The 27,117-nt window shown below is 43.3% G+C and overlaps 1 protein-coding gene across 1 annotated transcript in view; it reads left to right on the top strand.

Moving 5' to 3' along the window:
* TRIM42 (tripartite motif containing 42) overlaps positions 1 to 25,924 on the top strand; it is a 29,361-nt gene extending 3,437 nt beyond the window's left edge. The window contains exons 2-5 of the mRNA XM_030873526.2: positions 1,942 to 2,639; positions 7,028 to 7,851; positions 10,918 to 11,142; positions 25,838 to 25,924. Coding sequence (XP_030729386.1) covers positions 1,942 to 2,639; positions 7,028 to 7,851; positions 10,918 to 11,142; positions 25,838 to 25,924 — 1,834 coding nt within the window. The remainder of the gene's footprint in view (positions 1 to 1,941; positions 2,640 to 7,027; positions 7,852 to 10,917; positions 11,143 to 25,837) is intronic.
* The last annotated feature ends 1,193 nt before the right edge of the window (positions 25,925 to 27,117 follow it).

Below are 27,117 nucleotides of genomic sequence, written 5' to 3'. Positions count from 1 at the left end.
CATCGCTAATACAAACAGAGAAGAAAGGATAGGAATAGTCACAAAATCAGTATGTTTTCTTTTTAAACATCTTTATTGGAGTATAATTGCTTTACAATGTGTGTTAGTTTCTGCTGTATAACAAAGTGAATCAGCTATACATATACATATATCCCCACATCCCTTCCCTCTTGCGTCTCCCTCCCACCCTCCCTATCCCACCCCTCTAGGTGGTCACAAAGCACCTAGCTGATCTCCCTGTGCTACAAAGCTGCTTCCCACTAGCTATCTATTTTACATTTGGTAGTGTATATATGTCCATGCCACTCTCTCACTTCGTCCCAGCTTACCCTTCCCCCTCCCCATGTCCTCAAGTCCATTCTCTACATCTGTGTCTTTATTCCTGTCCTGCCCCTAGGTTCTTCAGAACCATTGTTTTTTTTTTAGATCCCATATATATGTGTTAACATACAGTATTTGTTTTCCTCTTTCTGACTTACTTCACGCTGTATGACAGACTCTAGGTCCAAATAAGTATGTTTTATACCTCCATCCCCATGGCTAATTCATTTATTTTCATAAACTGCTTTTGCCCTGATTGTAGCTTCTTAGAACATGCACTTGAAAGTTTACAAGTATGCACTTACTTCATCCATAGTTCTTACAATATATGAAATCAGCCTCAGATATTAGAGAAAGATTCAACACACACACACACACACACCGTACAAGCACATATTTTTCATAGACTTGACCACTGTTTTCCCCTGCTGTGGACATGAGCTGGCTAGGAACAGAGGGGAGTCACTATAGTGGCCATTCATTGAATGCTTACTATGTCCAGGGAGTTAAGCACTTATCGTGGATTATCTCATGGGGACTTGAAAATCCTCATGAAGGAAGTAGTATTGTGAGCTTTGATTTACTGAGGGTGAGAGAGGTGAAGAAACTTATCTCAAAAGTGCAACTCTAAAGCGCATTTCATCATGTGCAACCCGCCCCTAACACCTAGCCCCTTAGGTCATAGTTGAGGTCTGGTGATCAGAACACACGGGGGCTGGGCTTGGCTGGGCAACTAACCTCCTGGTGTCCTGTGAAGAACACTTTGCCCACCTTCTTCTATGTTCCATCTCACACACAATAGTAATGTCAGTGCCCAGAGGAGACTGGATTTACTGGCCCAGTGCAACAACTGAGAGATACACCACGAGCAAGTGTGAGGTGTCTCCGTAAGAAGGCATCACTAAGTGATTACAGGATTTAGGCGCATGTTAGGTGAGGACGCAGGGGTAAATCTCCTATTAGGTATCTTAATAAATCTTGCCTAGAAGGTGGGAAGAACAGAGTTGAGCCTGATGCTGCAACTGGTGAAAAAGCAGCAGTCACTGTCCTTAACCAGGACAGGGGATGTTTGATCATTTTTGTGGTTTGGATGTTCTTACTTTTGTCTGAGTTCAAACATGAAGAAGTGGTCTTGTTTCTGTTTTGCTCCATCACAGTCCCAGAATGGCCTTGTCTGTTGTGGGTGTTCTGTGATATTATCCAGGGCCAACAGAACCCCAAGACCCAGCTGACAGTGCCAGCCCCTCTGGACTGTTTTTCTCTTGCTCAAAAATTAACAAGCAGTTGTATCGCACTTACTGTGTTCCAGGGACTGCTCTAAGGCCATGCAGGTATTCAAATCAATTTTAATTTTCTCAAGAAACTCTATCAGGCGAGTACGAATTTTATAACGAGGAGAGAGGCAGAGAGAGGTTAATTAACTTACTTGGTGTCGCCCAGCTAAAGGATGGTGGAGGGGGGTTTAGAACCCAGGCACCATCCGCCCGCTCCCCACCCCACCCCGGCACAGCCATGCCCCTCCCCATCACACCACAAAGCAGCTCAGTGACACCCCGGTTCCTTCCGAGGTGGAGAAACGGAGCTCTCCTCCTGAGGTCCCGTGTTTGCTTCCCCTTGCAGCTCCAAGATGGCCCTGCGCATCGGGAGCAGCGACACGCAACTGGATAAGGTGAAGATGATGCCCGCGAAAAGCAACCTGGTCAGCCACCTGTTGTGCCCCATCTGCAGCCAGCTGCGCCTGCACTCCTTCATACTACCCTGCCACCACAGCCTGTGCGAGAAGTGCCTGCGGCAGCTGCAGAAGCACGCCGAGGTCACCGAGAACTTCTTCATCCTCATCTGCCCCGTGTGCAACCGCTCGCACTGCATGCCCTACAGCCACAAGATGCTGCTGCCCGAGAACTACCTGCGCGGACGCCTCACCAAGCGCTACATGCAGCAGCATGGCTACCTCAGGTGGCGCTTCGACCGCTCCAGCGGGCCTATCGTCTGCCAGGTCTGCCGCAGCCAGAGCATCGCCTACAAGCGCTGCATCACCTGCCGCCTCAACCTGTGCAACGAGTGCCTCAAGACCTTCCACTCGGACGTGGCCATGCAGGACCACGTGTTCGTGGACACCAGCACCGAGGACCAGGACGAGAAGATCTGCATCCACCACCCGTCCAGCCGCGTCATTGAGTACTGCCGGAACGACCACGCGTTGCTCTGCAGCTTCTGCAAGACTGCCCTACACAATGACCACGACACCATCAGCCTCATCGATGCCTGCTCTGAGAGGGCTGCCGCGCTCTTCAGCGCCATCGCCAAGTTCAAAGCAGGTCCTGGTCCCCTCTTCTCCCTCCAGCACTCCTAGCTCAGGAACTGATGGGGAAGGTGATTTGGGAGGATCTGTTTAGAGAGAGCCTTACCTCCACCTGGTGGGGCAGTCCAAGCCCTGGGAGACACTGAGCCAGGCTGCAAGTCAGTGGCCTGGAATCCACATCTGGCATCTACCGCCAGCCACTTAACCTCCCTGTGCCTTGGTTTTCTCATCTATAAAATGGGGATAATGGTGTTACCCAATGCAAGTTCGTGTGCCCGGCACACAGTGGGGCCAAACAAACTGACAATAGATTGGAGTTTGGACCAGAGAAAGATTTATTGCAGGGTCAGGCAAGGAGACAGGTGGCTCCTGTCCCCCAAAACCCCAAGCTCTGGGAGGGGGTTCAGCAAGGCACTTTTAAAAGCAAGGTGAGGGAGGGGTCAGGTTGGTTGCTGCAAGCTTCTTGGTGTCTGTATCCTTTGTTCTTGCAGCTGTCCACATAGGTCAGGTCACGATGTTCCTGCAAACCTCCAACAAGACAAATGTTATTCTCTGTTCTGCAACTTTTTATCTCTATGTGAATGGACTTTTAAAGATGAGAGCCTTGAGAATAGGCTATCCCGTATATTTCAGGCTATAGGCAACATTCTTTTACAAAAGGTGCAGAGCCTGCAGGACTAACCACATGTTAACAAAGCACAAAGGTTAAAGCAAAAGGAACAGATCTAATACGACGTCAGATTTGTTCTTCCCTGAACAATTTGTTCTTTCCTCATTGGGTGGTTGTGAGGATTAAATGAGATACTCTAACTGAAGCATGCAAAAAACGATCTAGCCCATAATAAGTACATAAAGATTCTATAATCTTGGTTATAATTTTCATGACCTTGGGCCTCATGTCCTCCTTTGGAGAAGGAAGAGATTGACCCTGTAGTATCCTGAAGTTCTGTGAGCCTTTCTAAGGTGTTTTGTCCCTAAAGATGGATTTCTTCAGTATCTTCCCAATTTAAAGGGGAAAAGAATTAAGTCGATGCTGAGAGTTACCACAGTTTTAAATTTCCCTTGAAGTTGCAAGCAGCACAGTAAAGGAACTGATAGCAAATACATAATAATGGGAAAACCCAGAAATAGCCAGTAAGGTTGTAGTCAACAGCTCACTTTTCCTCTGCACGCCTGCTCATGGTTATTTTATGTTGGCTACATATAATATAGTTATAGTTTCTATAAGGGAAACTGACTCAGGTTTTCGTGATGGAACCCAGTACAGTGATATTTCACAGGGTTCGGCAAAGAGCCCAATAATTTCTGGGTGTATATCCACCAGGTTAGACATGAGGATCTCAGGGATCCTTTTAGGCTCTTTGCCCCTGGGAATAGCTTCCTTGAACAGAGACCTATTTTACCGGGGCCTTTTAGAGGACTTATGTCTAATCCTCTCCATAATCCTACAGTACAGGCACTAATATTCCACCCCAACCCCAGGATAGACAACTGGGATTCCAAGAAGGAACTGGCACAAGTCCCCTAGTAAATGGCAGAGCCGGTCTCTCTGACTCCGAAGTCCATGTTAATTCCACAACATTCATTTGACAACCTATTCTGCTAAACAGTGACCAGAATCTAAAGATAAAGAGATTGAAAAACAATGGGAACCACCACCACACCTGTGGTCTGTTTCCCTACGTGGTGGCCTAGAGTCAAATGACCAGCGTGCTCCAGATCAACCCAGCCTCTCCCCTGTCAGAAATGTCAGTGTCCATACAAACAGGTCTGAACAGATCGACAAGGAGGCAGCTTTCCGCTGAGCTGCACAGGAAGGTCCCATTGGACATAGAAGTGGGTCGGGGCAGACTTTGCTAAATATGTCCCCCAGGGCCTCTCACCAGCATGAATATTTCAGGAATAACTTGATTTCTCAATTGCTCCATGCCTAGAAACATTGTTTGTCAATTGACACTTATTCAATTTGGGAACAGCACCAGGGAAGCCCCTATATTAAAGCAAGCCTACAGGAGCCACGTTGCCAGGCCAATGGAAGCCCCCATTGGTTCCTAGAGGGTTTTCTTAAGGCGGAACCCGTGGCCTGAGCTTGGCTGGATTCCTTTTTAAGTACCCCAGGTGATTCTGATGTCACAGAAGACTGAGAAGGGCAACTGGAGCAATTAAGAACATAGGCTCTGGAGTTAGACAAATAGAATTAGGGACAGGCCCTGGGTCCTTCTAGTTACTTGCTGTGTGACACTGGGCAGTCACTTAACCTCTCTGAGCCTTAGTGTCTTCATCTATAAATGGAAACAACATCTTCCTCTTCTGAAGTTATATGTAATGTATGATAATATATAGATATGATCCATATGTGTGATACATGATAATGTATGGATTGGATCTATATAAACATTTAATAAAGAGTAGCTAGTTTTGGGCTTCCCTGGTGGTGCAGTGGTTGAGAGTCTGCCTGCCGATGCAGGGGACGCGGGTTCGTGCCCCAGTCAGGGAAGATCCCACGTGCCGCGGAGCGGCTGGGCCCGTGAGCCATGGCCGCTGAGCCTGCGCGTCCGGAGCCTGTGCTCCGCAATGGGAGAGGCCGCAACAGTGAGAGGCCCACGTACCTCAAAAAAAAAAAAAAAAAAAATAGTAGCTAGTTTTAAATATAGTGCCTGAAAGAGACCTTGCTTTGACTTTGTTCTAAGACCAGCTCTTGCAAAACTGCCTTATTTGTAAGGGGCATCTTCCCCCTCATCTAAGACATTTTTATCCTACCTCTCCAGACTCAGCTCTAAGGAGCCTAACTAATCCCTAATAAAGCAAGGAATTTCCTATTCAGATTTCTTCTAACAGTGAGTAACTATTGAAGAGTCAAAGGAATTAATGTATAACGTGGAATTTCAGGAGCCCTAAGTCACAGCAGGGCTTGCACGTGGAGAGGGCAGGGAGCATTTCTCAGCACCACTGCAATCACATCCTGACAGTCTCCTGTTCAGCCCCCATCTGTATTGCCTCCCCATCCCTTCTGGGCCAGTGTGAGGGAGGAGGTGAGCAGAGGAAATGGGGGCTTCAGAAAGCAGGCCAGAGAGCAACACTGCTGACGTTCACCCCAAAGATGTTAGAAAACAGGACAGAATGGCTTTCACTCAACAAACACCATTCTAGCACTTCTACACATCCTAGTCATGGTGGTAACTGAGACAGCTGTGGTCCTGTTCTCATGGTCTGCCAGAACCCGAGGGTTTCTCTTATTGTAATGCACATCTCTGTGCCACCACCCACAGAGATCCAACTTACTGTGGACCCAGGGCTATGTTAAGAAACATGACTTGGTCACCCCCACTGCTGAGTAAAATTTGGAGAGGATTATAGCCCATCAAATCACTGCAGAGTCAGCCTTTCATGGGGAGGACCTTACCTCTAGCATAGGCCACAGAAGGTTGACGTGTCTTGAAATCACTGCCTAATGCCTATAAAGACCCTATAAACCACTGTCTATTGCCTAAGACCCTATAAATGGCAACTGTGAAGTTGCCATTTCACAGACAGAGGTGGCCCACATGCTCATCCTGCCCCAGCATCTTCCACACTGCAGTATCGTTGGGTTTATGCGTGCCTGGAACATCAGTGACCTCTCACACTCATATCTGTATCCCTAGAGCCTAGAAAAGCATGTGACATGGAACAGGTGTCACATGTTTGTTGAATGACTGAGTGAACTTAAAATCCAAATGCCACGTGAGAGGCGGCAGGATAAACTCGGTTTTCCTTGAAGTGTAACAGCAGATGCTTTCTGGAAAGTAAGTGGGGAGTAAGTAAGAGAGGGAGCCCAGCTGAACCCAAGGGAGTCAAAGTCCCCAGCAGAGAAAAGGAACATGTTAAAGAGCAAACACAGTGAAGGGGAACTTTGCTGATCTGCCACCATTGTCTAGGGCTGGGTTTTGATGAACAAGGCAAGGCAGTATTTAGAAGCAGTCATCAGAAATTTAGTTCTTTCTCCCACCCCTGCAAAAGCTTAAGTTTTCACACAGGGGAAATCCATCACTTTGTGACATCATCTCTTCTCAAGTAAAACTTGCTGACAAGTGAAGTCTGGTGAAAACTAACATCAAAGGTGGCCTTGAACTCCCAACTTTAGACCCAAGGCTGCAGGGATTACTAGATAGAAGTATGCCAGGGAAGGATGGCTGTCCTACCCAAGGGAAGTATTACACAAGGAGAAAGAGAGGGGTGTATGGAGAGAGGCCACATTCATTTTATAAACCTATGCTAGCATCTTTCAGCCCAGCAACAAGTGGTTTCCCTCCCTTTCCACCCACATCTTTGGAGCCCAAGTTAGTTTGCTCCAGTTTGCCACTGGCTTTGACATCTGGAGAAATGAAAAATTTAACCGAAGTAACTCACTTGGTTGTTTTGCAGTCCGATACGAAATTGATAATGACCTCATGGAATTCAACATTTTAAAAAACAGCTTCAAAGCTGACAAGGAGGTAAAGCGCAAAGAGATCAGAAATGGATTCCTCAAGCTGCGTAGCATTCTCCAGGAGAAAGAGAAAACCATCATGGAGCAGATAGAGAACCTGGAAGTGTCCAGGCAGAAGGAGATTGAACACTATGTGTACGTCACCACCATGAAAGTGAACGAGATGGGTGGCCTGATCGCCTACTCCAAGGAAGCCCTGAAGGAGACAGGCCAAGTGGCGTTCCTGCAGTCGGCCAAGATTCTGGTGGACCAGATCGAGGACGGCATCCAGAATACCTACAGGCCAGACCCACAGCTCCGGTTCCACTCCTTGAACTGCATGCCCTTGGACTTTGCTGAGCTCTCCAATGCCATCCACGAACTCTTCCCCGCAGGGCCCAAGAAGGTGTGTTCCTCGGGGAACTCCCTGCCATCACCCTACCCCCTGCACTCAGAAACGATGATTGCCAGGAAGGTCACTTGCAGCACCCACAGCTTCGGCAACCAGCAGATATGCCAGCGGAGCTCCTCGCTATTGTCCTTTAATGGCCCCAACTGTGAGAAGACCGAGATGGGTCTGGAGGCCTACGGGCGAGCCCAGTCCGCTGGACCTGCCAAGCCCACAGACAGCCTCTACACTTACTGGAGTGCAGGGGTAGAAAACCAGCCTGTGCAGGACAGCAGCAGCTTCCACAACTGGTACTCGTTCAATGATAGCTCCCTGAAGACTCCAGGCCCAATTCTTATCTACCAGACTCTGGTGTATCCGAGAGCTGCCAAGGTAAGAAAGGCTCTGGGCCCTGTAGGGAAGATAGGAGGGTGTGGGCTATGGAATGGAGCGGGGTAGTCAGGAAAGGTTGCACTTACTTGTTTGACCTCTAGGGTCCAGTCACTCAAATCTGTCCCTCTAAACTCTTTGTGGTCAGTCCATTCAAAAGGGATAAGTTCCCGAAATCTTAAGTAGCCCAAGATTGTTTTAAACCAAACAATGTATTTAACTCATAGCCAGAAGTACATCTGAAAGCCCCAACTCCACTTCAAAGGCAGCTTCTCTATTGAAAGAGAGCACAATTTGGGAAACAAAGTAATTTGAAGAGACTTCTTGGAGAGGGTAATATTTTCCAGAGGAGAACGTGTAGCAGTAGAGGGAGCACAGAAATTGGAATTAGAAAAGCAGGCTCCATTGTCTATCAGCTGTGATTCCTCTAAACTGCTACTTCTTCTAAAGAAACTATCCAGACTCTTCATGATTTGGAAAGATTAGAAGGATAATCCCCAATGGAATTCCATTCCTTATCTCCCGAGATTCAGCTTTTTGGGGAAGGGGGTGGGGGTGGCATTGGAGGTGTGTGGATGTCTCACAGACCTCTACAGCTACCATCACCCAGCTTCAGGGGACATGGCTGTTCTTTGACCTTCTAGGCCTAACATGAACAAATGGCGCATCTCTCAACATTCCTTTCAAATCCAGCTGAACCTAAATTGAATTGTTTCTAGAATGTTTTATTAAAGTCCAGGGAGGAAAAAAGATATTCTATCAGAGCATATCTTGCCTCCTCTTGGGGTCCTACAGGGATATCTCCCAAGCCAACCCACTGCCTGCTTCCATGTGGCAGAGCCCATCTTTTGTCTCCATGATCCGAGAACACTCACAAAGACTTTTAGCATCCTTGAATCCTAAACTAGTGGTTCTCAAACATTAATATGCACCTGAGGATCTGGTTAAAATGCAGATTCTGCTTCAGTGGGTCTCAGTGGGGCCTGAGATTCTACGCTTCTAACAAACTTCCAGATGTTGGCATTGCTGCCGGTCTGCAGACCACAATTTAGTATCAAGGGTCTAAAAACAAGAAAATGAAACCCAGACACTGACCAAGCCTTACTTTTCTATTCTCCTGAGACATTATAATCTATGTCTTGGCATTTATAATTGACCCCAAGAATGACCTTATGTTGCAAGGTAGAACATGTACAACATACCCTCCCATAGGCTGTCAGACACAGCAAAAGTATCTCTGCCCTTCACATAACAGATGCCCGCAACGGAGCAGCTGAACCTACATTTCCAAATGATCATAGATCAGCAAAACCTGCAGTGTATGTGATATTATATCAGGGATGGCATTAGGTCCCATCTCACACAACTCAGACCACTTGGGAGGTGGGCGGGATCTTGCTCTGTAGGGGAAGGACTGGTGATACCTGCTCTGTACTTGGGCTTGGAGAACAGTCACCCTATGCCACCTATAAATGGTCCCTTGATGAGCTCAAGAAAGGACCCTACACAGAAAAAATCCAGTCAAGTTATTGACTCTCAAGATAAGACACCTAAACCTACTGCCAAACAGTGGTATTTGGTGTAAAAATATCATTGATCCGTATTTCAGGATCACGGGATGTAATTCGCACAGGAATCATAGTACTCAGTAATGCAGGAGCCGAAATCTGTGTTGGCATCTCTCTCAAGTGACGGTTGACTAACAGTGTCCTTTTGGCATGGGAAATATTCTTTAAGTTAGCCTTATACTTGTCACTCTGTACCTTAAAAATCCTAAAGAGTTTTTTCATAAAAACTCAACTTTATTTCTAGAACTCGTTCCCAAGGAAGTGATTAAAAATTCAATGAAGATTCATGCCCCAAAGTGGTCAATGCATCATTACTTATTAGAGTGTAAAATTAGAAACAACCTAAATGTTCAGCTATAGAAGGAGTAAATCACTTACAGGGCAGTTATTAAAATGGTGCTTTGCTGAATTTTTAATGATATAGGGACATATATAAAATGTAATAAGTGAAAGAAAGCAGGAATCAGAGCAATAATAATCCAAATTATATGTATTTGTGTGCTTGTGTATATTCCAAAATTGGAAAGAAATATAATGAATTATTAACTGAATTGTGGGATTAAAAGAGATGTTTATTTTCTTTCTTTCCTTATAATTTTTCTGTATTTTCCAGGTATGTATTTTAAATGAGTATGTTTTGATAATCAGAAAAGATAAGTTAATTTTTATTAACAAGTCACGTACATGTACAGTTTTAAAAGTGTAAATTCATAAAAAAATTATAAATTAATTATACAAATCAATACAAATTTTAAAATTTATATACTTATGAGTAATTATAAATTAACTTTATACACAATAACATTTAAATTTATTAACATTTAAATAAACCATGCAATATCTGTTTAAAAATGCAATTATTATAAAATATTTATATGCCAGGCACACTCTGCTAATTGACACTTGTTAATATACCTCTTCCCAAGAGGTGACATTTTATGCTTTGAGTGTGAACATATATTCTCCATGAGTTGGATAAGTCACTTCACCTCTTTGGGACTCTACTTCCTCGTGTATGAAACAGAGAGTTGAACTAGATACACTGTTCAACTTTAGTAGTCTGTGGTTCCATTGGAATCGCTGAATGTAAGCCTGCTGAGCCTCCACTGTAAAATGGGATAATGAAATCTCCCTCCTAGGGAACTGTGAGGACTAAACGAGGCAGGCAATGTCTGACACAGAATCTGGTGCATAATATGTGTTCAATAAATGGTAGCCACTTTGGTTAGTGGTGTCAGGAGGACAAGTTCACCTCCACAGTGACAGGAGCAGAAGCCAGAGGAGCATTCTTCTGTTCTTGAAACGCATTGAAAGCCTCACGTCAGGATTCATCACGAAGCCTTTCAGGACTGTTGCACAAGGTCTAATTCAAAGTCTTCAGCAGCTAGAGGGGATAAGTCAGCTTAAACTCACCCCAGAGAGTCCACGACACAGATCTTCATGGGAAAGAAAGCTGAATGGTGTGTGCTAGTAACCCACTGACATGTTCATTTCTTCCTAGGTTTACTGGACATGCCCAATAGAAGACGTGGACTCTTTTGAGATGGAATTCTACGAACTCATTAATTCCCCTCCTAACAATGTGCAGGCAGAGCTCTGTGCACAAATTCGGGATATAACGCAGCAGAACCTGGAGCTGCACAACCTGACCCCCAACACCGAGTATCTGTTTAAAGTGAGAGCCGTCAACGATAACGGTCCTGGGCAGTGGAGTGACATCTGCAAGGTACCAGGCACTTTATTTCTCAGTTGGAAGTTCTTCATCCACTATGGATGCAGCTCTGTTAGGATTGATCATGAGGTCATGGAACCCACCATATGACCTTCCTCTCTACTCCCAGAAAACTCATTAACTCAAGGGCACAGGGAGGGCCTCTGGCCTCAGCCAACTTTGCAAATGAGAATCGTCAGTTCGCTTTGATTCAGAAAACATTTGTGCCAGGTATTGTGTTAGTATGTAGAGTTCCGAGGAAAATAAGACGTAATTCTTGCCTTCACGGAGCTCAGGGTCTAGCAAACAAATAATTGTGGTGTGAGAAGGACAAAAAAAGAGTTAAGTATTAACGTCAGTGGTGAATCAAAGCAAGGATAGGGTATCAGATTTAAGCAATATAAATTATAATTAATCTAAATTTAATTATAAATTTATAATTTATAATTATACAATGCAGTGAATAAATTTTTAGTGTTAGTATGTCTCATGCAGTATTTAGGATATACTTATAATACTAAAAAAATTTATTTATTGTTTATCTGAAAGTTAAGGAATAGCCAGTGAGTAAGCCAGGATGGACTCCAAATAATGGAAGGGACAAGATTATTCCTATCTTTTTTGTGATGCAAGGTTGATTCTGCTTTATATCCCCAGGGGAAATACATTCATGGGTATAATTTTATTGATATTCAAAGGAGAAAGGGAAGAAAAATGTCAAGACTGCCTAGAGCTATCTTACTGTACAGCCATGATGGTGTTCTTAGGAATCAGAGTAGATTAAGTCTTAATCAGGGATTCTTTAGAAGTAAAGAGAATAAATCCATTCATTTCAGCTATTGAAAAGCCCGAGAGAGAAGGGAGTCTCATGAGACCCCTTCCAGCCAGGACATACATCTGATACCCAAAAAAACTGGAAAGCCATCAGTTTATTCTCAATCTCTCAATCAATCCCTCTCTCGCTATTCCCTCCCTCTGTGTCGCCCACAGCCCCTCCTTCCATCTCTGCTTCTCTCTAAATCTGCACCATTTTCAGCTAGCCCATTGTTTCTCCTCCCCTAAATGCAGCTTGCATGTGGTTTTGGAGGTTCCTGGCCCATGCTCTGTGCGACCAACACAATCTGACTAGCTTCACGCCCTTGGGCTCTGGTCACATGTTTGCAGAAGAGAATCTGATTGGTTGCTACCTCTGGTGATAAAGGGAAGCAGGATGTAGGGTGGGGCAGGATTATGCTCTTGGTCATTATACCAGAAGCAAGTCTCCTGGAGGCAGGCGGAGGGGGCTCTCTACTCCATCCCGATGCTCTGCTTCTGGAGCCTGGCACCCATGTGCATCCCCTCCCCCTCCACGGAGGTCAGACACTCACACGGGAAGGACGTGGGATGAGAAAGTCGCCTGGTTACTCCTCGTGTTAGACCCCAGCCAGGTACCCTGTCCGTCAGTTGCCCCATAGACCAATTCTTGTTGATACTCTTCTCTCCAGAGCATGGAACACCCACAGTTGCTACCATGTTTGACAGCAGGTCCTTTTGACTATGGAGTTTTCCTTCAATCCAATTCCATCTGCCTTCTCATTTTTTTTTTAATTCCTCATGAAGGGCGCACTCGGTGCTGTTACTAATATTTTTTTGTGTGTATCTTAAGTCATTTTTAGATGCTAGGGCTAAGGACGGGGGTGGAGAGACAGGAGTGTGTCAGCCTTTCTCAGGTAGATATTTTGTCATCCATCTTAAATTTTGAACCCCTTGAAAACAAAATTCACGTCTAATTCATCTTTCCTTCTGCCACAATGCTTTACCAGCACTGTGCACATAGCTTAATGGTTCTTAATGGTTATTGAATTAATACATGAGTGAAAACGTGACCAAACAAATGAATCTATGAACGAACGTCTAAATAAATAAAATTAATAATTACAAAGTACCATAAGATGCCTGAGAGCTGTTAAGTGTTTTTTACCATCAATCAAGAAATAACAATCCCCCTGAAATTGTGTTTATGTGATGAATTTGCGCTCCCTATAAGGGAAGGAAACTCATTCCAGTTTCTTTGCTTTTTAACACAATTTCTTAATGAGCAGAGCACTAACTAATGAGGTTTTCTGGAAGCTTCATTTTCATCTGACTCACAGAGCTGCAATATAGATTTTTCCTTCAGAAGTAATTCTTCCTCCCTCTTTGTGATTATATTAGCATTCCAGGGGAAGCTTGGCTTTCCTTCACATTTGTCATGATTTGCATAAGTAAAGGCTTCAATAGCAAATGAAAAGAAGATGGTGTGTTTGAATGACATTTATAAAGCTTCATAAAAGTAATGACTTTAGCTCCTTCCTATAAAATCGAAGTATTTTTCCTTCAGCATCAGTTCTAAGCAGGTATTCCTGAAAGGTTTCATTTAAAATGCTGTAACAAGGCAGCAGAATCATTTCTTATCCAAAATGCAATATTTCCACCATACATCCTTTTGTAAAGGAAGTGAAATAACACCTTTTATATTTGATTTTCATAGTCTGTCGCTTGATTTTTTTTAAGAGATTTTATATGTAGTCTAATAGACAAAGCATGAAAATTAACTTTAATGCTTTTTAAAGGTCTCACTTATTGAAGGCTGACTCTGTGTCAGACACTGTATATTCATTATCACTGATCATCCCAACCGCTCGGAAGGCAGGGAGTTATTGCCTCCATTTTACAGATGAGGAAACTGAGGCTCAGAGAGGAACTCATGTAACTCAAAGGAGTTACTCGTGTAACTCAAAGGAGTTGAGTGGGAACCTAGGTCTCATCTAAGGCAGGAGCTCTTCGTCCCCTGTACCATAATCAGATAATCAGATGCAGCAAAGTCTAGGCAGAGTGGGCTCAGCCTTAGGGACCTGGCACCACTCTCTGGGAGAAAGTTGTCAGAGCAACAGCCGTGAGAGCGGCACTTTTATTTTTCTTGCGAGGCAAGATCATGCGTTGGGAAGATCTTTGGACTTGGGCGGGTGTACCTGGGTCCAAGCCCCCAGTCTGCTAGGCGGCAAGCTCAGCGAGGACATCGTGCCGGCCTTCCTCACCTCTCTTGGCTCCCAAGTCCCCAGCTGAGAGCTTCTAATGCCCCAGTGCCTTGTTGATATTTTTTGAAGGAATGGAGATGTGTTTTTAGGCAAATCACATACCCTGTGACCTCAGTTCCTCCTCCTGCTTTTCATCTAAACCTCAGTGTACCTGATGACCACGGCCCCCATTTTTGAAAACAGCCTCCTCACCTTGATGTCTCCCTCTGACTGCAAATCTCTGCTAACTTCCAGGAAGTCTTCCTATGAAATATCTAACTTTCCACATGCGCACTGGTTTCCTGTTGCCGCTGTAACAAATTAGTAGCTTACACAATACAATTTTACCTATTAACTTAACAATTCCGGAGATCAGAAATCTAAGGTGTGAGCAGGGCTGTGTGCTTTCCGGAGGCTCTAGGGGAAAGTTCATTTCCTCCCCTTTTCCGGCTTCACGCAGCTGCCCACATACCTTGGCTCATGGCCTCTTCTTCCATATCCAAAGCCAATAACGCTAGGCTGAGTCCTTCTCACACCATCATCTCTCTGGTTCGATTCTGCCTCCTCTTCGACTTTGAAGGGCTCTTGGGATCATACTGGATCCACCTGATGATTCAGGATAATCTCCCTATCTTCAAGCCAGCTGACTAGCAACCTTAATCCCCCTTTGCCATGTAACATAAAATGTTCACCGGTTCCTGGGAGGAGGACATGGACTTGGGGGACCATTATTCTGCCTACCACAATCTGAGGTAGACCAGATATCTCAGGTTACATCTGACTTGGAGGTAAACATTCAGGCCCCAGAATACTCACAAACTGGTACTGTTCTGGGTCTTTCCCTATAGCTCTTCAGGAAAGGCACCCACCCTTCGCCCCACCCATTCTCTCAAATTCCTTCTCAGTCTATACTGGATCCCACTCCCCAACAGTGCCTCACATGTGCTCAGGAAGTGGTCCTGCCAGATAAACTGAGCATCTGCAGTACTTCTTCCTACCTGCTCAGGCCACACTCAGGCTGGAACTCCAGCCACAGAGCAGGGCTGCTTGGCCTTCCTGGGCATCTTACTTCAGTTTCATGAAATCCCCCTCTGGTTTTTCTTCTGTCCCTACTGCAGACACTCCACCTTAGGCTGAGACACACATCTTCAGGGGTTGGGGTTAGAGGAATTTGAGTGACCAACACTAGTCCACATTTGGAATAACTACCCCAAAACTACCCGCTCACCTACCCACATACTCACCGTGACTCCATGCCCTGAAACGAAATCAAAGTGGTTTGCAGTCATCTCCTTAGAATTCATTCTTTTCCCAAAGGCCTCTTGATCGTTCACGTAAATAGAACCCTATTGGTCCCTCCCTACTTGCCCTGCCAATAGGTTAGAACCCTGGAATGAGTCTAATTCAGGCTCAAGCTGGACCTATCATTTTTAACCTCATACACAGAAGGTTGAATTAGTCAGACACCTCAATTCATGGTCCTTTGCCAGTACTGGTACATGCAGGGCCCTTTTCTTGTTTATGTATTTGTTTCCTTTTGTGACCCTCCCTAGATATCCATTCTAATATGTTTTATGTGCAGCTTGCTGCCTTTATGTGTTCTTACATGGCGTGTATTGTTTTGAATGTGTTATTAATTTGCACAAATGCTAGTATTGTTACATAACTTACTGTGTCTTACCGTTTTCCCCTGAACACTGTGTTTTTAATGATCCATCCATGTCACTGGGCACATTTAGTCCCTAACTCCTAATGCTGCCTCATCCTTTACAGTGTGCGTTTGTTCACCAAGTTTTACCTGTCTATTCAGCCAGGATGGACACCCAGGTGACCTCCAATAATGCTGCAGTAAACAGCCTCATTCCTGACATTTTGTGGGTGGGATAGGGACGTGGGACTTTCTCTGGGACATTGTATTAGTTTGCTAGGGCTGCCACATCAAAATGCTGCAGACTCAGTGGCATAAACAACAGAAATGTATTTTCTCACAGTTCTGGAGGCCAGGAGTCTAAGGTCAAGGTTTTGGTGGGTCTGCTTTCTTCTGAGGCTTCTCCCCTTGGCTTGCAGACATCTGCCTTCTCCCTGTGCCCTCACAGGGCCCTTTCTTGTGTGAGTGCACCTCTGGTGTGTCTCTGTGTGTCCAAACTTCCTCTCCTTATAAGGATAACAGTCAGATTGGATTAGGACCCTCCATAATGACCTCATTTTAACTTAATCATCTCTTTAAAGGCACTATCTCTAAATAAGTCACATTCTGAAGTACTGGGAATAGGACTTCAACACAAGAATTTTGGGAGGACACAATTCAGCCCTTATCAGACGTACACCATGAGTGAAATTGCTGGGGGGGTAGAGTGTGTGCGTACTTGATTGGACTGCACGCATGTACTCTTCCATAAGGAATGAATGAGGACCCCATATCTTAAGCCCCACCTACATTTGACATGATCCAGCTTTTACTATTTTGCTAGCCCAATAGGTATAAAGTACTATCTCCTTATTGTTTAAAATTTCATTTCATATGGTTGTTTTCAGGATTTCCTCTTCTGTAAATAGCCTGCTAAATATCTTTTGCCCATTTTCCTATTGCATTTTTCTTTTCCTAGGTGATTTGTAGTATGACCTTATATATTCTAGATAATGGCTTTAGACATTGATAATATCTTCTCCATTCTGACATTTGTCTATAACTTTGTTCATCGTGTATGTCATGAAACAGCAGAAATCTTCAATTTTGATGTTATCAAAGTCATCAATTATTTTTTTCATGGTTTGACCTTTTGAAGTTTTGTTTTAAAAATCCTTAAAATGGAGAATTTCTGAAGATGGAGGAAGAGTAAGACATGGAGATCACCTTCCCACAAATACATCAGAAATACATCTACATGTGGAACAACTCCTACAGAACACCTGCTGAATGCTGGCAGAAGACTTCAGACCTCGCAAAAGGCAAGAAACTCCCCACGTACCTGGGTAGAGCAAAAGAAAAAAGAAAAAACAGAGACAAAAGAATAGGGACGGACCTGCACCTGTGGGAGGGAGCTGTGAAGGAGGAAAGGTTTCCACACACTAGGAAGCCCCTTCGTGGGCGGAGACTGCGGGTGGCAGAGGGGGGGAAGCTTCAGAGGTGTGGAGGAGAGCGCAGCAACAGGGGTGCAGAGGGCAAAGCGGAGAGATTCCCGCACAGAGGATCAGTGCTGACCAGCACTCACCAGCCCAAGAGGCTTGTCTGCTCACCCGCCGGGGCGGGCAGGGCTGGGAGCTGAGGCTCGGGCTTCGGTCGGAGCACAGGGAGAGGACTGGGGTTTGCAGCGTGAACACAGCCTGCAGGGGGTTAGTGCACCACGGCTAGCCGGGAGGGAGTCCGGGGAAAAGTCTGGACCTGCCGAAGAGGCAAGAGACTTTTTCTTGCCTCTTTGTTTGCTGGTGCACGAGGAGAGGGCATTAAGAGTGCTGCTTAAAGGAGCTCCAGGGACGGGCGCGAGCCGCAGCTATCAGCGCGGACCCCAGAGACTGGCATGGGACGCTCAGGCTGCTGCTGCCGCCACCAAGAAGCCTGTGTGCGAGCACAGGTCACTCTCCACACCTCCCTTCCAGGGAGGCTGTGCAGCCCGCCACTGCCAGGGCCCCGGGATCCAGGGACAACTTCCCGGGGAGAACGCATGGTGGGCCTCACGCTGCTGTAATGTCACGTCGGCCTCTGCTCACCCCGCATCCATACCCCTCCCCCCCCCAGCCTCAGTGAGCCAGAGCTCCCGAATCGGCGGCTCCTTTAACCCCGTCCTGTCTGAGCGAAGAACAGACGCCCTCCAGCGACCTACACGCAGAGGCGGGTCCAAATCCAAAGCTGAACCCCGGGAGCTGTGCGAACAAAGAAGAGAAAGGAAAATCTCTCCCAGCAGCCTCAGGACAGCAGATTAAATCTCCACAATCAACTTGATGTATCCTGCATCTGTGGAATACCTGAATAGACAACAAATCATCCCAAATTGAGGAGGTGGACTTTGGGAGCAACGATACATTTTTTTTCCCCTTTTCCTCTTTTTGTGAATGTGTATGTGTATGCTTCTTAGTGTGATTTTGTCTGTATAGCTTTGCTTTTACCATTTGTCCTAGGGTTCTGTCTGTCCGTCTTTTTTCCGTTTATTTGGTTTTTCTGTTTTGTTTTGTTTTTTAGTATAGTTTTTACCACTTGTTCTCATTGGTGGATTTGTGTTTTGGTTTGGTTGCTCTCTTCTTTCTTTCTTTTTTTTTTAAAATTACTTAAAAAATTATTTTAATAATTATTTTTAATTTAATAACTTTATTTTATTTTATATTCTTCTTTCTTTCTTTCTTTCTTTCATTCTTTCTTTTTCTCCCTTTTATTCTGAGCCATGTGGATGACAGGATCTTGGTGCTCCAGCCAGGTGTGAGGGCTGTGCCTCTGAGGTGGGAGAGCCAAGTTCAGGACATTGGTCCACCAGAGACCTCCCAGCTCCACTTAATATCAAATGGCGATAATCTCCCAGAGATCTCCATCTCAATGCCAAGACCCAGCTCCACTCAACGACCAGCAAGCTCCAGTGCGGGACACCCTATGCCAAACAACTAGCAAGACAGGAACACAATCCACCCATTAACAGAGAGGCTGCCTAAAATCATAATAAGCCCACAAATACTCTAAGACACACCACCAGACGTGGACCTACCCACCAGAAAGACAAGATCCAGCCTCACCCACCAGAACACAGGCACAAGTCCCCTCCACCAGGAAGCCTACACAACCCACAGAACCAACCTTAGCTGCTGGGGGCAGACACTAAAAACAACGGGAACTACGAACCTGCAGCCTGTGAAAGGGAGACCCCAAACACCATAAGTTAACCAAATGAGAAGACAGAGAAACACACAGCAGATGAAGGAGCAAGGTAAAAACCCACCAGACTTAACAAATGAAGAGGAAATAGGCAGTCTACATGAAAAAGAATTCAGAATAATGATAGTAAAGATGATCCCACATCTTGGAAATAGAATGGAGAAAATACAAGAAACGTTCAACAAGGACCTAGAAAAACTAAAGAGCAAACAAACAGTGATGAACAACACAATAAATGAAATTAAAAATTCTCTAGAAGGGACCAATAGCATAATAACTGAGGCAGAAGAACTGATAAGTGACCTGGAAGATAAAATAGTGGAAATAACTACTGCAGAGCAGAATAAAGAAAAAAAAATGAAAAGAATTGAGGACAGTCTCTGAGACATCTGGGACAACACTAAACGCACCAACATTCGAATTATAGGGGTTCCAGAAGAAGAAGAGAAAAGAAAGGGACTGACAAAACATTTGAAGAGATTATAGTTGAAAACTTCCCTAATATGGGAAAGGAAATAGTTAATCAAGTCCAGGAAGCACAGAGAGTCCCATACAGGAAAATCCAAGGAGAAACACGCCAAGACACATATTAATCAAACTATCGAAAGTTAAATACAAAGAAAAAATATTAAAAGTAGCAAGGGAAAAACAACAAATAACATACAAGGGAATCACCATACGGTTAACAGCTGACCTTTCAGCAGAAACTCTGCAAGCCAGAAGGGAGTGGCAGGACATATTTAAAGTGATGAAGGAGAAAAACCTACAACGAAGATCACTCTATCCAGCAAGAATCTCATTCAGATTTGACAGAGAAACTAAAACCTTTACAGGCAAGCAAAAGCTAAGAGAATTCAGCACCACCAAATCAGCTTTACAGTAAATGCTAAAGGAACTTCTCTAGGCAGGAAACACAAGAGAAGGAAAAGACAATAACAAACCCAAAACAATTAAGAAAATGGTAATAGGAGCATACATATTGATAATTTCCTTAAATGTAAATGGATTAAATGCTCCAACCAAAAGACATAGACTGCCTGAATGCATACAAAAACAAGACCCATATATGTGCTGTCTACAAGAGACCCACTTCAGACCTAGGGACACATACAGACTGAAAGAGAGGGGATGGAGAAAGATATTCCATGCAGATGGAAATCAAAAGAAAGCTGGAGTAGCAATTCTCATATCAGACAAAATAGACTAAAAAAAGACTATTACAAGAGACAAAGAAGGACACTATATAATGATCAAGGGATCAATCCAAGAAGAAGATATAACAATTGTAAAATTTATGCACCCAACATAGGAGCACCTTCAATACATAAGGCAAATACTAACAGCCATAAAAGGGGAAATTGACAGTAACACAATCATAGTAGGGGACTTCAACACTCCACTTTCACCAATGGACAGATCATCTAAAATGAAAATAAATAAGGAAACACAAGCTTTAAATGATACAATAAACAAGATGGACTTAATTGATATTTATAGGACATTCCATCCAAAAACAACAGAATACATTTTCTTCTAAAGTGCAAATGGAACATTCTTCAGGATAGACCATATCTTGGGTCATAAATCAAGCCCTGGTAAATTTAAGAAAATTGAAATCATATCAAGTATCTTTTCCGACCACAACGCTATGAGACTAGATATCAATTACAGGAAAAAAATCTGTAAAAAATACAAACACATGGAGACTAAACAATACACTACTTAATAACCAAGAGATTACTGAAGAAATCAAAGAGGAAATCAAAAAATACCTAGAAACAAATGACAATGAAAACATGATGACCCAAAACCTATGGGATGCAGCAAAAGCAGTTTTATCAGGGAAGTTTATAGCAATACAGTCCTACCTTAAGAAACAAGAAACATCTCAAAAAAAAAAAAAATAACCTTACAGCTAAAGCAATTAGAGAAAGAAGAAAAAAAAAAAACCCAAAGTTAGCAGAAGGAAGGAAATCATAAAGATCAGATCAGAAGTAAATGAAAAGGAAATGAAGGAAATGATAGCAAAGGTCAATAAAACTAAAAGCTGATTCTTTGAGAAGATAAACAAAATTGATAAAACATTAGCCAGACTTACCAAGAAAAAAAGGGAGAAGACTCAAATCAATAGAATTAGAAATGAAAAAGGAGAAGTAAAAACTGACACTGCACAAATACAAAGGATCATGAGAGATTACTACAAGCAACTATATGCCAATAAAATGGACAACCTGAAAGAAATGGGCAAATTCTTAGAAATGCACAACCTTCCGAGACTGAACCAGGAAGAAATAGAAAATACAAACAGACCAATCACAAGCACTGAAATTGAAACTGTGATTAAAAATCTTCCAAGAAACAAAAGCCAAGGACCAGATGGCTTCACAGTGCATTCTATCAAACATTTAGAGAAGAGCTAACACCTAACTTTCTCAAACTCTTCCAAAATATAGCAGAGAGAGGAACACTCCCAAACTCATTCTACAAGGCCACCATCACCCTGATACCAAAACCAGACAAAGATGTCACAAAGAAAGAAAACTACAGGCCAATATCACTGATGAACATAGATACAAAAATCCTCAACAAAATACTAGCAAACAGAATCCAACAGCCCATTAAAAGCATCATACACCATGATCAAGTGGGGTTTATCCCAGGAATGCAAGGATTCTTCTGTATACTCAAATCAATCAATGTGATACACCATATTAACAAATTGAAGTATAAAAACCATATGATCATCTCAATAGATCCAGAAAAAGCTTTTGACAAAATTCAAAACCCATATATGATAAAAACCCTCCAGAAAGTAGGCAAAGAGGAAATTTACCTCAACATAATAAAAGACCATATATGACAAACCCACAGCCAACATCATCCTCAATGGTGAAAAACTGAAACCATTTCCACTAAGATCAGGAACAAGACAAGGTTGCCCACTCTCACCACTATTATTCAGCATAGTTTTGGAAGTTTTACTCACAGCAATAAGAGAAGAAAAAGAAATGAAGGGAATCCAAGTCGGAAAAGAAGTAAAGTTGCCACTGTTTGTAGATGACATGATACTATACATGGAGAATCTTAAAGATGCTACCAGAAAACTATTAGAGCTAATCAATGAATTTGGTAAAGTTGCAGGATACAAAATTAATGCACAGAAATCTCTGGCATTCCGATACACTAATGATGAAAAATCTGAAAGTGAAATTAAGAAAACACTCCCATTTACCATTGCAACAAAAAGAATAAAATATCTAGGAATAAACCTACCTAAGGAGACAAAAGACCTGTATGCAGAAAATTATAAGACACTGATGAAAGAAATTAAAGATGATACAAATAGATGGAAAGATATACCATGTTCCTGGCTTGGAAGAATCAACACTGTGAAAATGACTCTACTACCCAAACCAATCTACAGATTCAGTGCAATCCCTATCAAACTACCACTGGCATTTTTCACAGAACTAGAACAAAAAGTCTCACAATTTGTATGGAAACACAAAAGACCCCAAATAGCCAAAGCAATCTTGAGAAAGAAAAATGGAGCTGGAGGAATCAGACTCCCTGTCTTCAGACTACACTACAAAGCTACAGTAATAAAGAGAGTATGGTACTGACACAAAAACAGAAATATAGATCAATGGAACAGGATAGAAAGCCCAGAGATAAACCCACACACATATGGACACCTTATCTTTGATAAAGGAGGCAAGGATATACAATGGAGAAAAGACAGTCTCTTCAATAAGTTGTGCTGGGAAAACTGGACAGCTACATGTAAAAGAATGAAATTAGAACACTCCCTACCACCATACACAAAAATTAACTCAAAATGGATTAAATACCTAAATGTAAGGCCAGACACTTTAAAACTCTTAGAGGAAAACGTACGTAGAACACTCTATGACATAAATCACAGCAAGATCCTTTTTGACCTACCTCCTAGAGAAATGGAAATAAAAACAAAAATAAACAAAATGGGACCTAATGAAACTTAAAAGCTTTTGCACAGCAAAAGAAACCATAAACAAGATGAAAAGACAACCCTCAGAATGGGAGAAAATATTTGCAAATGAAGCAACTGACAAAGGATTAATCTCCAAAATTTACAAGCAGCCCATGCAGCTCAATATCAAAAAAACAAATAGCCCAATCCAAAGATAAGCAGAAGACCTAAATAGACATTTCCCCAAAGAAGATATACAGATTGCCAACAAACACATGAAAGAATGCTCAACGTCATTAATCATTAGAGAAATGCAAATCAAAACTACAATGAGATATCATTTCACACCGGTCAGAATGGCCATCATCAAAAAATCTAGAAACAATAAATGCTGGAGAGGGTGTGGCGAAAAGGGAACCCTCTTGCACTGTTGGGAATGTGAATTGGTACAACCACTATGGAGAATAGTATGGAGCTTTTAAACTCTTCCCATAGAGGTACTATATATTCCTGGTTAAACCAGATATTTTACAGATTTAGTTGATATTATTAATGTTATTTTTATATCTGATTATACTTTCTAATGTACTGCTGGTTTAGAATAAAAACTACTGTGTTTTTAGGATAATCTTGATTCCAGCAATATCAATAATATCTCATTATTCTGAGAGTCTCTCTGTTGATTCTGCTTGTTTTTCCAGGCATATGATCCTATCATCTATAAATAATGATAGTTTTACCTCTTTCCTTACAAGTCTTGAACCACTATTTCTTTTTCTTTCCTTATAGCTTTGGCCAGGGCTATTGGTCCTACAGAAAATGGTGGCTGTGAGAGTTAATATCCTTGTCTTATTCCTGATCTTAATGTTTCTCCATTGAGCCATGATGATTTTTGATTTAGTTTTTTTTAACAGTGCTCTGACTTTTCATTTTTTATTAAAGCTTTATTAAAATATAGTTCACATACTAAGAAATTCACTCCTTTGAACTGTATAATTCAGTGATAAATTTTATATATAAACCTTATTAAGTTAAGGAAAATTGTTTCTACTTCTAAATTTCTGAGAGCTTGTGCAACTTTGTGAATTTTTTGTATTATTTGAGATAATCATATGACTTTTCTCCTTTAGGCATTAATGAAATTAATGACACTGATTTTTCTGATGTTAAACTCTACTTGCATTCATGGACTAAACCCTATGTGATCATGATGTATTATTTTTTTAATATACTTGGTTTTAGTTAGCTCATATTTTGTTTTGGAGTACTGCATCTCTCATCATTCGTGAACCAGACCTATAATATTTTGCTTATATTTCTTTTGTCTGGTTCTGGAGTCAATATTTTACTAGCTTGAAAAATGAACTAGGAAACTATTGCTCTTTTTCTATTTTCTAGAACAACTCTTTCTTAAAAGTTTGGTAGAATTCATTTGAAAAACCATCTGAGCCTTTTGGGCAGGGGAGGGAATGCCAACTATCATTTCAATTTCTTTAGTATCTCAAGTTCTGTTCTCTGTTTCTTCTGTCCTGTTTCATCTGATCCTCTGATTCACAGACACACCTCATTCCCCACTGGCCCATTCACATGTCCCACTCAAGTCTTTATCTCTGGAGATCCTGACTATACTTTAAGGCAGAACTTCAATTCCCTATTTTTATGAGTCAATTCCCAACCCACCATAACACTGTTATTCCTTCCTCATTGCCCCTTGATAGCTCTGTGTGTATATCTTACACATTTATACCACCCTTATCAGGATTATCTCTATGTGTTATGTCCATTTTTATCCAGCAATGAATAATCTAACATCGTAGGTATAACATAATCTTTATCTTGCATGAAGCCCTGTTTTCTCTAAAACTAAAAGTAAATTTTGTAAAACTAGAGAGCATAATAATAACGGTGTCTATTTTTTGCCCTTTCCCTTTGAAAACAAACATAAAAGCCTTTGCATACACTTTGTACAAACATCGCTCTTCCTCATCCAAACTGCACCCCTAGCCCCATCTGCCCCATGAATCCTGATTGATCCTGTGGGCTGTCTCTCATACCTGGATCTTAACCTCACTCCCTAAATGCCTTCTCAGTAAATGTGTATTAGGAAGGAATAGGAATGGTGCCAGACCAGAGTTGTGGAGAAGTCCACCGCCTTCAAGGTAAGGCACGGAGCTCCACATCTAAGCTGAGTTGGTGAGACCTCTAGGAGGGTTCTGCTACCCAATGTAAGCTGCCTTTTCTAGGGAGCATTGACTATTCACTGTGATCAGAGATAGTATGATGCTGCGAAGAGAAACAGTTGGCAGATGTACAAATAATGGTTCTATTCACCTTTCATTCACTTTTCTAAGAAACTTCTCTGTCCCATAACCACTGTTGGGATTACAGAGAGGAAAGACTGTCATTGCCTCCACACCCCATTTAAGGTGCTCACCGTCTGGTAAGAAAATTAATTAAACACATTCAGTGAAATTTACAAATGATAAGAGCTGTGACAGAAGCAATTTCTAGGGACTGGGGGGAGGACCCCTGGGGCTAATCTCTGGTGAAGCCCACCTGGGGTCACAACCACAACACGGTAATCAGCAGTCAGTCCTTGAACTGCCTTAAAAAGTGGGACCTTGTCTGTGAAATCCCAACGCCACCACATATTAGCTGCGGGACTTCAGGAAAGCTACCTGGTTCTTCTGTGCCTTCGTTTTTTCATTGGTAAAATGGGGTCCATGGCACCGGCCTCATGTGGCTGTCGACATGAGGAGCTAATGCTCTGATGTGTGTAGCGCCTGGCCCGCAGCCGGGGCCGGGCTCCTGGGAGCTGCTGCTTCCCTTGTGGCTGGTGCCATGGCTCTCTGCTTCTGATTGCAGGTGGTAACACCGGATGGGAGTGGGAAGAGCCGAGCTAAGTGGGGCCTGCTGAAGAATATCCGGATTGCCCTCCAGAAACGCTTCTGAGTGCCCCCCGCAGGGCAGGCAGCAACCTCAGAGACATATCACAGAATAGACATATGTAGACACACACACGTGTGTATATGTATCTTTCTCCCCACATTCTTCAACGAGGTTGTAGACCATGTTCCCGGGACATCTGAGCCATTTCAGCAGAAGTCTACTAAGAGCTAATAAAAGGAAATGCCTGATGTCATGGCTTGCTGTTTGCTCATTAAATAGAAACTAAGATACAAAAGTCAGCAAGTGGCTACGTTTCCATGAGCTCGGACCTAATCCTAGGCTCAGAATTCTGTGGTGTTTTGTATGAGGTAGCGTTGGTTGAAAAAAATTAAAAAGGCACTCTCTTTGAAGTCAGGCTCCCTGGGTATGCATGTTGACCCTGGTCTAACTAGCTGTCGGTGTTTGGGCAAGTCACTGATTGATGGGGAGCTCATTCCCTCACTATGCAGACTATTTTAATATGAAAAGGCCAACGTTGTTAGAATGCGCTTCCTCGTTATTGAGCCTGAACTTGCCTTCCCATAACTTTAACCCCATGGTCTGAGGTCTGCCCCAGAGCCATAAGAAGGAGAGTACTCCCTCTTCTCACTCTTTCTGATCCCCAGACAAAGGAAGAGCAGTAGAAGGGCTGGTGGGAGGCACCCTCCTATGGTTCTTTGAAGCATGGCAGGAAAGAATGGCAGAGTCGTGTGTCAGCTCCAGCCTCACTGAACTTGGCCAGGCCCTTCAGACAATGTGAAGTACCCAAGCTTGAAAAGGCCCCATCTGCCTGGAACGACCCACTCCTGAACCCCACCCCACTGCTGCCTAGAAAATACCACCAGTCTTTCAAGACCTAGCTCAACCACTTGTGTGAAGTCTTTGCTGATTCTCCAGGTGGTTTAAGTGGGGATGATACCTCCTTCCTCTCCTGGGTTCTCACTAAACCCCGAGCCCTCCTCCCCCACCCCATCCCCCACAGAGACACCTCTTCCAGCCCGTGATGCTCAGGAGCTCTCATTGGTCCCCAGTCTTTAGGACAGAGATGGCATCTCATTCATTCTGTCCCAGTGGCTGGCTCAGTGAAACTCACATTGCACATTAATAACAGGGACAGAGGAACTACTGCTGGAAGGCAGGCACACAGAGTCACCTTCCTGTGAACTCATCCCCGACAGGTCAGTTTGCACCATGAGGGTCTACACACAGAAGTGGGA

The sequence above is a fragment of the Globicephala melas genome, chromosome 4 (genome assembly GCF_963455315.2).
Source record: "Globicephala melas chromosome 4, mGloMel1.2, whole genome shotgun sequence".
NCBI lineage: Eukaryota > Metazoa > Chordata > Mammalia > Artiodactyla > Delphinidae > Globicephala > Globicephala melas.
This window is presented reverse-complemented; position numbering and strand designations above follow the sequence as displayed.